Consider the following 12,734-nt stretch of genomic DNA (forward strand, 5'->3'; position numbering starts at 1 on the left):
ATCATATATGCTGTACAAGGTCCAGGGAAAGAGGACAGTGACAACTTTCTCTGCCCCCTCCAGATGCTTTAGTCTGTGTCTACAGTTCCTGCTTCCCTGTCGCAGCAGAGGAGACAGCGCTAGTGTGAAGGTGAACTCTAGGTATCCACTAGATTAAAAGGTGTCAGGCATTGCCAGGGCACTCGGAATATAGCCGTGACAGAATCCTCTGTCCTCATGGGACTTACCCTCTTTCAGTGGTGCTAGAATAATTGGTTATCTTACGGGGCGGCGGGGAGCAGAATTGGATTTCTTCTTCATGCTATTTGCAAAACTAAAATTCCAGGTGGATAAAAAATTTAACATGAAAAGCAAAATTTGCAATTTTGAAGAGAATATATAAAAGTATCTGTATGACCTTGAGGTAGGGAGGGATTTCATTTAAGAGACCCCAAAAATAGTGTTTGGGAAAAAAAAAGTCGGTTTGGTTGCCTGAAGCTTTTTCTTTTATAAACAGTGAAAGATGACATAAAGTGACAAGCCAAGTCACAGACTGAGAGAAGATATTTGCAATGCATTTACTTGTTAATTAGTAAAGAATTCCTGCCAATCAATAAACAACAAACAACATTATAAAAAAAAATAGTAGGCATAAACCTTGAAACAGCCAATTTGCAGAAAAGGAAACCCAAATTGTTAGTAAACGCATATGAGAAGTTTTTTGACCTCACCAATTAAGGATCTGCAAATTAAGAAAATGCAAATTAAAATGTGATGCATAGCCCATTTATTAGATTGACAAAAACTACTTTAAGGGTCTCAGACTACAACCGCATACCGAACTCTGCCCACTGCCTGTTTTTGTAAAGTTTTATTGAAACAGAAGCCGTGCCTGATCATTTCCATAGCTGCTTTCACACAACAGTAGCAGACTTGAATAGTTGCAACAGAGATTGTATGACCTGCAAAGCCTAAAATATGCCAGCTCCTTCCCTTGAATAATTCTCATTTGCAAAAGGAGGTACATGTAAGGGCTTTTTTTTATGCAGTCTTATTCATAGTAAAAGATAGTGAGAAACAGCAGGTGAACCTGTCTGTGAACAGAAAATAGATGTGAAACAATGGAATACTATAAAGCACTTATAAGTAAGTGAACTAAAGCTATGTATATCCGTAAAGATTAGCATTAAAAATACTGTTGAACACACAAAAAAATTGGAAATAGTATGTACAGTATGAAAAATTTACATAAAAGTAAAATATTCACAATAATAACCATACATTGTTTATAGATATATAGACCCATGGGGAGAAAGGAGGAGGAAGAATAGCATCAAGTAGGCGTACATCAAAAATTTCAAATTGTAGCATCTCATTCTTATTTCTTTATGTATATATCATTCTTTTTACTCTCAGCTGTGCTGGGTCTTGGTTGCTGTGTGGGCTTTTCTCTCGTTGCGGCTAGCAGGTCTTTAGTTGTGGTGCTCAGGCTTCTCATTGCAGTGACTTCTCGTTGCGGAGCACAGGCTCTAGAACACAGGCTCAATAGTTGTGGTGCGCAGGCTTAGTTGATTTGCAGCATGTGGGATCTTCCCAAACCAGGGACTGAACCCATGTCTCCTGCATTGGCAGGCAGATTCTTTACCACTGACCCACCAGGGAAACCCTCATTCTTATATTTTTTTTATCTAAAGCAACTCTAAAGTGTTAAGATTTGACAAAGCTGTGTTGGTGGTAGATAGACAGGCGTTTGTTTTTATTGTTCTTTTTTGTGTGGTTGAATTATTTCATTTACAAAGGATTTGATAGGGGAGATATATCTGAAACCTCCCCTTTAGATTTTGCTCCTGCTGCCACTGCTTTACTGTGCATTTTGTAAGAACTCTGATCATTCACTTAGCTTCCCACACATGAAAGGTAAGATTTCTGTGGTGCTTGATTCTGCATCCTGGCACTCAGAAGCTCATCAAACTAATGGATGTGACTTTATTTCTTCTGACAATAAGTGTGCTTATTTGGTGATTTTCTCATTTTGTCCAGAGCTCATTAGCTGAGCTCCAGTGGTACCTGGCACCATGGTAACCACAGTGAGAGGTTTGAGGCTTTCCTTCACAGAGCTGTAAGATGAGAGTGGGGAGAGGAAATGTTTGTTCAGTTCCTCTGAAATTATTGCAGAATTGCAGTTCTCTGCATGGCTACTCTGTGATCTGGACATTAAAGAGAATTCTCAAGATCATTTCTGAAAATGTCAACAGTGTTTCTAATAGAGGAAACCCAGGAACTTAATCTTCTCCACAGGCCTGGGCATCTTGCAGTTACAGCTTCTATTGACATTTGGTAAGCTCACTACTCATTGGTCTCATCCTCCTGAACAGGAAAACTCATCTCTAGGATTGTTTTGAAAGTATAAAATGAAAGTGTATTTACCAACTATGTTGGAATTATTTTTTCAAATGGCTACTTCTTTACTCGGAGCTGTTAATAACTCACTCTTAATACAACACTCTTAATCCTTTTAGAGGAGACATTCCTAATTGTATTTCTTCCTTGATCATTGCAGGCCAGGACAATAAAAACATCTCAGTGTCTCTGTCTTCTAAATATGAGACTTTCCCTTTGTTAAGTCTTAGGAGAAATTTCTAAAATCCTACTGATTTAGGATTCTACTAAAAGTTTTTTCTCTGAATCATAAATTTGACTGTGGCTCTAGCAGAGGTTGGATTAGGTAGTAAGGACATAATTGTTGGAGTGGGATTAGACACACAACTCTTTTAACACTTAATAAGAACATACATTAACTCATTATTAGTTGAATTATTTAATGTTTAAATTGGGGTTGAAGATCTGGACTAGTGTCATCTCCTGAATCATTTGTGAAATTAACATGTATTTACTCAGCAAACATGGTTTGAATGCTTGATATCAGTGTAAGGCGTGACAATGCTGTTGTAAAGTAGGAACATTGAAAAGGACCTAAGTGCATCTAAACCAAGCCTGTGTTAAGAGTGGGGGATTGAAGCCCCTTGTATTAAGAGTGCACTAGGGTCTAGTCCAGGTTTGAGGTGCCACCTGAGCTAGGCGTGTCACAGACTTGGAGTTGCTCAGCTGTACCACCCAGGACTTTTGTAAGGTTCTTGTTACTTATGTTGTAGTCATCTGAGATTTGTGTATTTCCTATAGTTGTATATTTTATTACAGCAGTTTTCCAGCAGATGGCATTCAAGTGCCTTGAGGAAGAGGCACCTTCTTCTTATTCACACAGGAGCCCCAGTGTTAAATCACTTGAATCTGACAAGAAGGAAGGATAAGAAGGTTAATGGAGCAGAATGAAAAAAGGGAGCAGAGTTGGGGCCTTGCTTAACTGAAGAATATGGCAGAAACAGAAATAAAACATAAGATATGGTGAAGGAAGAGCAAGAGAAATAATTTTATTTACTTGTGCAAATAGTGTCTTTGCCACAGCAGTGTCATGTGTGACTGTTTAGATGTTGGTTCCAGATGGGATTTGAACTCTGATACATTACTGTGTTTCCAAGAGCTGTCTGCAGTGGTTTTAAATCACCCATTTCCCAAGGTGACTGAAAGTAATACAGGATCTCAGTTGTAGTTACACAGTATGAGGGACGAAATTCCAGCTGTGACAAATGTTGCTGCCATATTCATCGGTACTCTGGGACTCCTCCCCTCCTGAGAGACATAAGGCTCATGCCTAGAACTATTTCTCTCGGAAATGTAGAGTTGGAAGGAAATGCATGTTTGTTCCCAATTACTCACCAGGTATCAGGGACTTCCTCATCTTGTTCTTTCACTAATAGTTTCCCCTCAAAAATCATCCTTTCTTCATGGCACAGTGACCAGAGCCTAGACTTAGAGTCAGAGGCTAGGAGTCCAGCTACTAGCTTGTTTGTAATCTGGGGCAAGTTTGGGTCTATTTCCATCTGTTAAAATAGAGGATGGATCTCATCTCACCAGATTATCTTAAGTGGAGGAATTACTTGAAAACTGCTCTGTATGCCATGAAGTCCGGGAGCTGTGGAAGAGGGAGGAAGTGTGCACAGCTCTCACTGTGTTTATAGAAACCCCCACGCTAAGATCCTTGGGACTTCACCCTCACTGCTAAAGTAAGAACCTAGAGAGCCAGTGCCTAAAAAGTCTGTGGTGTGAATGGAACAATTTCACATTCTTTGGGCAGTGGGCCTGCTGGATCTCTAGCTGCCACCCTGATTTTGTCTAAGCACAGGCAGGTGAACCTAGCAGCATCCCTTTTCTTTGATTTTGAAAAAAATGAAGGAATGTCTTAAGAGGAAATGTCTTTTTCTTATCAGGTAAGGAGAGCTGCTTCGAGAGAATTGTGTCGAGGTTTGGAAAAAAAGTCACATATGTAGTGATTGGAGATGGACGCGATGAAGAAATTGCAGCCAAACAGGTAACCATGGCAAAAAGCATAGTCTATATGTGAATACATTGAGCAATTAGAAGAATCAAAAACTCGGAAATTATAGCAATCTATTGTGCATTTACACTGTTTTTCCCTTACTCTCCCTTTTTTTTTTTCTTTTTTTAAAAATTTATTTATTTGGCTGTGCTGGGTCTTGGTTGCAGCATACAGGGTCTTTTAGTTGTGGCAGGCAGGCTCCTATTTGTGGCTTGTGGGATTTAGTTCCCCGACCAGGGATTGAACCCAGGTCCCTGCATTGGGAGCATGGGGTTTTAGCCACTGAACCACAAGGAAGTCCCCATTTTTATCAAAAAAAAAGCAAAAAGGTCGTTTTCCACCCCCGTGCAGCTTTCCCTGTAAGTTATTAGATCCTCCCCTTCTCTCTCCTCCCTGCCATGCTAAAAATCTTAAAATCTTTGAGCCCTCCTACAAGGAGCCCACATGATTAAACCTGATATGGGCTTCATCTTCGTCTTAGAGGGCAATGCTTTCTCAAGAGGGTGAGACTCCACTACCAAAAAGACCAATCATTCAGGCTTTTCTAGGCTTCAGATTCTCAAAAAACCAGTGTGATCGGCTGGGAGTTGTTTAGAGAAAGTCCTGCCTGCTCCTGAGCCCTGGAAAAGTTATTCCGATGTTAACCTCCTTGCTAAGCAGTCCCAACTCCAGATCATCCCTTTTTAATACAGGGAACAGCAGATGAAAAAGTCCTGGCTGTGAAGACAAGCTCATGTCTCATCGCATCCATTTATTAGCTATGTGACTTTGGACAGTCTCTTTGAGAGTCTTCATCTGCCAAATGGACCTACAGAAGTTCTTTCCCTCTCTACCTCAGTTTTCTTCCAGCAGTTTCTTAGACATGGAGGCGCTGGATTGCCAGCTAGAACCATCTGCCCTGATGTTTTTTCCATCTAGTTAACACACAAACCTTCTGCAGCTGTTAATGAACTATGAGTTTGGTAGTCAGTGGTGTTATTACCTAATTATGTTTTCATTTGCCACTTTAGGTAGCTATTCAAGGACTTTCTTCAAGGGTTTGTTTGTTTGTTTCATATGTTATCTCCAAAACTTTAAAGTGCTTATTGCCCTCTGGGGAAGTCACTAGTGGACGTAGGTGCTGCTCTTCTTGTCTGAAGAAGGGAGTAAGGGAGATAACAACTCAAGTATTATCAGATTTCGTGTCTCCAAGTAGATGCCGTAGACTATAGCCATTGGAAAATGTCTTAGAGCTCCATCCAGGTCAGTCTCCTCCCTGTGAGGGATCTTTTCTGCAGACTCTTTGCTGGAAGACTTTCTGTCAAGTTCTTGCTTGAGTATAGCTAAGGATGAGGAAACTGCTTCTCAGGTATCCTGTTCCACTGTGGAGTCATTCAGGTTCTTAGAATGTTCCTCCTTCCATTGAACTTAACATTTCTCCTTTGCATCCTGGTCTTAATCTCGTACTGCTGAGCACAAGTCTTCTTCCTCCTTTTTTTTCCTTTTTCTTTTTTGGCTGCAGTGGGTATTTTTGTTGAAGTGTGCAGGGGCTTCTCTCTGGTCGCGATACTCAGGCTTCTCTTAATTGCTGAGTGCAGGCTCTAGAGGGCGCAGGCTTCAGTAATTGCAGCACTTGGGATCTTAGTTCCCTCACCAGGGATCGCATTGGAAGGTGGATTCTTAGCCACTGGACACCAGGGAAGCCCTCCTCTTCTGTATATTAAAGACCTTTTAAATATTATATGTGAGCAGCAGGCTTGAAAAAGCACTGAGCTCCATGCCAAAAGAATTGTGTTCTTGTGACTTTCAACATTCCAGGTAACTTGCAACCAGTCTGAACAAGATGATTAGTAAAGCTAATCTCCATCAGCTTTATAGAACATGTTTTCCAACACTCAAGTTTTTCAAAGCCTTTCTTTAAAATGTGGCTTCCAGAATGGCACACGGTATTCTGGACACGACTGATCACCTAAGATAGCGGGATTATTATTTCCTAGATCTTTGTGTTCTGCGTCTTGGTCATAAACACGATTTGGGCCTGCAGCTCTGAACCTAATAGAAAATAGACTATTTGTAAGAAAATGTAATGCTGTATTAATACTGATTTCTTACGTGGGTCATCTTACTTGATCCTAAGCTTTACATAGTAGCTAGAACAATTATCTCTCAAAGCACAGGGTGACCACTGAAACCTCACTAAAACCTCTCACATATGTAAGTTGCATGCAGAGTCCCTATGTGCGTGCGTGTGCATGCTCAGTCACTCACTCAGGTCTGACTCTTTGCAACCCATGGACTGCAGCCTGCCAGACTCCTCTGTCCATGGAATTTTGCAGGTAAGAATACTGGAGTGTGTTGCCATTTCCTACTCCAGAGCATCCTCCCAAGTCAGGGATCAAACCCATGTCTCCTGCATTGGCAAGTGAATTCTTGACCACTACGCACATGGGAAATACAAAGGCCCTATACATATTTGATCAGTATAATGATCTTATGGTGGGTAGCAGTAGAGAGGGTTCCAGGTACTTTGGGAAGAGGTCTGTGGAGGAAGGGGTATGGATGAATATGAGCTCCCAGAAGTTGGGTTAACCAGTTACCCCCTCTCCCCCTTCCAGCACAACATGCCCTTCTGGAGGATCACGAACCACGGAGACCTGGTGTCCCTCCACCAGGCTTTGGAGCTTGATTTTCTCTAAAAACTGGAATGAAGAGCCTTCCCCATGAGCTCCTTTTCACTCCTGAAAGGAGCTGGAGACCGGAACCAACTGGGAACTCTCTCTCTCTTTCTCCATGGAATGCTGGCGAGAACACAATCAAAATCAACAGCTGCAAGAGATGAAGCTGATTTTTGCTATGCATGAGCTGCAGCCCCGTGTTCACCCTCGCACAGGAGCGGGAGATAGTTGGATTGAGAGAACAATAGACTCACCGCAGCTACAGTGCTTTTAATTCTTCTGGTTTTTGTTTTGTTTTATTTTGTTTCAAAAAATGAAGAAAAAGAAAAGGAAATCCTTGGGGCAGAGTAGCACTCTGCATCCATGACCAGATTGAGAACTGCTATTAACTTGTGGTGATAGGATAAACGCAGCAGACTTTTATAATAACATCTCTTGCAGTCTTTGTAATCTCCTTAGCTGTAGAACATACTCCCAGTGAATGTATATGTTATTTTTATAGGTAAGGGTCTGGTCTCTCTGAAGCAGATTCCCCTCCCCCTTTCTTTTTCTAGCAAGAAAGGGGTGTGTCAAGTTTCCTTGGAAAATCGTACCTGAAATATCTGAGATACCTCTCTGTGACAGTAGCACCTCCTCAGCTGCTCCAGTGGTCTGCTCTCAAGGGTGGGCTCCTTCCCACTCTTCCACCTCCCAGTTGGCTGAACTGTGGGGCCTGGGACGCTGATTAATTTTAGACTTTGCTGTTTCCCATCCTAGAAGCCTTAGTCCCCTTCCCAATCCCTCTCCCTTTTTGACCAAATGGCACAACCCTAGAAACTCTTCTTAGTAAATTTTAAGCCTTCAGCTTGACTCTTAGTTGAAGCTAACGGGGGCTTACCTACAAACTGGAGAGAAGACCTAAGGCTTCTTAGGAATTTCCACTTCTTTGGCCCTTGAAACAGGAAGATTCCACCTTTTCCTCCTGCAGAGAAGCGCCCTTCCCCAACAGAGGCCACCCCCACCGGCCCTCTCCCTTCTTAGTCATCAGTGCTGGGCTCGTCCACCCTCTGTACCTCATATCCACCCCCATACAGCTCTGGCCAATCCCCAGGCTTTGGACCCAAGTAGTCAAATCAAGTCTGAGAAAAGGCTCATAACCACATTTTGGCCAAAACTACCAAGGGATTTGACTTCATGCTCTGAATCCTTTAAGCCCTATGAGTGGTGTTCTGGGCATGTATTTACCCAGATCTCGGCCTGAAACTGAAGATGAGATGGCTGTAATGAAAGCCCAGTTTTCCCATGGGATCCGCTTACCACTTCTCAAGTCCCTTTCTAAAATGAGAAACTCGAAAGCCACAAAGACTCACCTGATTTAAATGAAGTTGTAGATCCCCTACGCCATGCCTGAAAACTCACCTGTGGGCCAAATGCAGGAACATCTCCCAACCTGACTTCTGGGAAGTTGGGTGGGTGCCCAGGCATGAGTCACAACTTTCAGTCCAGCTGTGTTTGTGGATGCCCCACCCTCCACGAGCAGCCTGGGCACGTGCTCAGGCCACATAAACTTCCTTAGAGCTGAGGAAGTTCAGCCTCTCCCAGGTTGCACAGAGAGAGGTGATTTTATAGCACCTCAGAGAAATGCAGTCTGGGTCCTTAGCAGGCGGCGTCTTTGACCAACCACAGCCATCACTGCTTACACTCAGAGGTTCAGCATATCCACTTGGTGATGCTCCCAGCACAAAAGGGGCCAGATTCCCTCTAATGCCAGATCACCCAGAGAAAGGCTGGTGTATACATTCCTTCAGAACGGATTGAGAAAGTGCTTCATAACTCAGTTGTAGGGAAGAGGTGTTTGGAGAGGAGCTCAAATCAGTGCTCATCACCAAGCTGCCTCTTTGGCCTGTTTCCTTTGGACGGGGGAGGATATATAGTCTGAGGCGGACCTTCTTGGTCCAAGTTCACCATAGTTTCCCAGATGCTGCTCTGTCTTGCTTGATAATTGATCTTAGCGTGCTCTAGGGTGCATGGTGGATCTTTACTTCCAGGCCCCTCCATGCCCTCTGTCCTGGCAGTAGAGCTGTCGGTTTCTTGCCCTGCACATAGGCCACCCGGTTGGGGCTGTGCTTCAGGCTGGTGAGACTGCAGAGCGGTCTGCGCATCATGCACACAAGTACACACACACACACACACACACACACACACACACTCACTTTCCTCTCCTTGCCTGCTGGGAGCTCTTTATTCCTAGAGTATGACTTGGGACTCCTTTTTCGATGGCCTTTTCCCTCCTGCTCTGACTGCACAGGTTAGGCCGTTGCAAAAGGAACTTGAAACTGGCTAAGAGAGGTGAGGACACTCCCTGGGCAGTGCCGTCTTTGCTCTTTTCTGGTTGTTAGAGAGGTCAGACAGAAAATGGGAGCTTCCTGGCTCCTCTTTGCCAAAGTGAATTGTCCAGGGAGCCCAGTGCTCTTCAGTGAACCTGCTTTTCTCCTCCACGACACAGAGATCCGGAGAGGAAAACAAGTGGGCAGCACAGCAAGCTCTTAGAGGCTGAGGTCCAAAGCATGCTATGGGTCCTTTTCGTCAAGGGGGAAGTCCTCTTTACTAGAAAGAGTCCCCACCCGATGAGTCCTTTTCCCAGCTGGGCACTGTGGGTTCTATAAGATGGGTCTGCACGTTTCATGGTGAGAGCTGGGCCATCTCTAGTAAGGGATCTGGAATTGTCAGCCATGTCCTGGGTCTAAGAGGTGGTTTTCCTTTCGAATGTAAAACTGACTGTGCCTTAGCATCACCCTGTCCGGTGCCCCTGGGGCAGCAGGTGGTGGCCAGGAGAGTGGATGCCTGCTCCAGATCTAGATGCCTAGTGGGGCTTTTATTTGGTTTGGGGTATTTCTGTCTTCTGCTCTGCAGCTGGGGGGAGCAAAGCTAATGTCCCAGGAGACTTTGTGCCACAGCTTGTTCGCAGTTTACACAAACTTGTTCGCGTTAAAGCTCCAAGCAGAATCTGATGGGCCAACTCCAGCTGCAGCATATGGAGCTTCTCAATGTTCACTACCTTGAATGGGTGTCAGTGCCACTGAACCAAGGGGGGAGAGGGGTTGAGGGGTGGAGCCACACACTCCCTCTTCCTGGGGGAGTGATGGTTGAAGCCACGGGGTGGTGAGCTTGGGGCCTTCCTCTCCTTGCTCCTGCAGAAGGGGGCATTAGGACCCCCTCTTAAGCCAAGCTTCTGTTTCTCACCACTAAATTGGTTTCCCTTTTCATTCAAAAGTTGAAACTCCCCAAATACTCAGGCTGTAGAAGCCAAATCGAAATTCTTAGATTTTGAAATATCTTAAGATAACCACAAGAGAACATCTAATTCTGGCCCACCTCTGATCAGCAGGCCCTGTCCCTTCCTCTCCCGAGTCAGACAGCTCTAACACGCAAGGTTACTTGGCTAGTTCCTAATGCACTGATGGGAGCCATCCCATTAAGGACGACTTCTACTAGAAACATGACCCTCTGGACTTCAGGTGCTTCATTTATCAGGAAAAGGCATTGATTGGATATATTTATGTGACTGCGGGCATTTGTGGCTGTCGAGTCCTTGACCATAATGTTATATGTAATGGGAACTATCTTATAAACTTGAAAAAATAAAGTTTTTATTTTCTATATGGTTTGCTCCTGTGTCTTTTCTGAGTAGGATCAGCCCAGTTGCCTAGCTGAGTAGGCTTCTAAGTTGGACTTCAAAAAAAAGAAAAATGCAGAGCTCACTAGAAAGATGGCACCCTCTCAATAGCTTCAATAACTGAGTCATTAATTCACCAAAAAAACAAAACTAGCCATTCAGTACAGATAAATGAGAAAATAAGTATTTAAAAATAATTTGCAAGGAAAAGTCTCTCTCTTAATTGTTTCTAAAAATATTGCTTTTCAAAGTTTAGGGCTGGAATGCCAAGAGATTTCATTTGCTGTCAAATGTGCTGAAATTTAATTACTAAGAAATCAATACCTTGCTGTGCTGAGCTTAAAATGCAAAAGCAATAAAGCCGACAAATTGATATCAAACTGATTGGCTTGTTTTCATGTTACATCAGCTACTTTTTCATTTTTTTAGATTTGAGTCTGACTTTTCATTGGTCTGGAAAACGAGTCCTTTTGCCTTTTATTCCAAATAAGATTAGAATTGGGTTCTAGCTTCCAAATACCATCCATTTCAGACTATAAGATATATTTTTCCCCAAATAAATTCCCCCAGAGGAGGTTGCCTTGTATGCTGGGGCATTAAATCTTTTGATCAGAAGGTGCATATTTTGAGCCACATTGTGTAGTTGAAGCAAACTTGTTCTTTGGTCAGAAGTACAGTTATCAGAGTATCAATTACTTTTTGAGCCCAAAGAGTAAAATATCTCCTCCTCTTCCAAAAGGTGTAATTTCTCAAGAACCTTTCTAGTGGCAAGTTAAAATGAGCAAATCAAGAGCTTTATTTTGCAAAAACAAGTTTCTTAACATTTAAAAAAAATAGAATCTATCTTCGAAAGAAATTTTTAATTGCAAGTAATATCACTGTCATCTTTTTAAAATTCTTGATTCTGTACTTATTTACAAATGAAACCACTTGATTCCACAGCTTTTTAAGCTACAGACCTTTACCCTCATTTGACAGTTTCATCTAAAGAGAGTCTGTGTGGATGAGAGCTTACCCAAGATGATTTCCCCTGAGCCTAGTCTTTTCCACCTATCACAGGAAGTAGTAGAGAAAAGTAAATGTAGTAAGTATTTCTATTCTACTGAAGTATAATTGATAGCAAGTATTCTTTTGAGTGGACTCCTTAAGAACCTCTTACGTTTGCAGCTAGGTTGGCCACTAAGACCAGGGATTTCTAAAGGTCAAGCCTGCTCTCTTGAGGTCTCAACCCTTGATAATCCCTGTGAATTGAGAAGAAAAATAATTTCGCTTTTGTATGTGTGTTTAAATATATTCAATTAAAAGAATGATCTTTTTTTGAAGTTACGTATCCTTTCATTAGACGATATAGGTAATAGATGGTGGTAGTTTTTACTGCTCTTTTATATATATATACATATATACATAACACATACATAGTATTTTATTATTTATTTATCTGGCTGTGCCGGGTCTTCGTTGCAGCACGAGGGATCTTCGATTTTCATTGCAGCATGTAAACTCTTAGTTGCGGCATGTGGGATCTAGTTCCCTGACCACAGATCGAACCCAGGCCCTCTGCTTTGGGAGCACGGAGTCAGCCACAGGACCGCCGAGAAGTCCTTGCTACCCTTTTTTATTAAAGTTAATTTGGCAAACACGTTGGCCATTTTACTGGTTCATGAAATTCAGATGTCTGGAAATCATTGAACTAAGTGATCCTGGAGATGCTTTCTGCTTCTACCATTCTGTGTATGTAAAAAGCACCAGCATCATCTTCCCAGAGCCTCTCTGCTCCCAGCTCTCATCTCCGTCAGCCTTGGCCCCAGGCCAACATGATTGCTACAAGCCCTCCTTCATCCAGGCACTGCTGACTTGGCGTCTGGGATAAAGCACATGTGCATGGCTCCCACCCTCACCTCCTTTAGGGCTCATCAGTTTCTCAGGGAGGCCTTCCCAGCCATTCTACATAGAGTTATATCAATAACTCCTACCCCTAACACACACACTTCCCCTACCTTATTTTTCTTTT

At 42.8% G+C, this 12,734-nt stretch overlaps 1 protein-coding gene across 16 annotated transcripts in view; it reads left to right on the forward strand.

The window, feature by feature from the left end:
* Window positions 1-10,707, forward strand: part of EYA3 (EYA transcriptional coactivator and phosphatase 3) — an 87,614-nt gene extending 76,907 nt beyond the window's left edge. For all 16 annotated transcript variants that reach the window (XM_081586246.1, XM_081586251.1, XM_081586257.1 and 13 more), the window contains 2 exons: window positions 4,305-4,405; window positions 7,009-10,707. In XM_081586246.1, the coding sequence (XP_081442372.1) occupies window positions 4,305-4,405; window positions 7,009-7,089 (182 nt within the window). In that variant the 3' untranslated portion in view covers window positions 7,090-10,707. The remainder of the gene's footprint in view (window positions 1-4,304; window positions 4,406-7,008) is intronic.
* Window positions 10,708-12,734: the final 2,027 nt, after the last annotated feature.

This window comes from Giraffa tippelskirchi, chromosome 3 (genome assembly GCF_054371585.1).
Source record: "Giraffa tippelskirchi isolate mGirTip1 chromosome 3, T2T-mGirTip1v1.2.pri, whole genome shotgun sequence".
Classification (NCBI taxonomy): domain Eukaryota; kingdom Metazoa; phylum Chordata; class Mammalia; order Artiodactyla; family Giraffidae; genus Giraffa; species Giraffa tippelskirchi.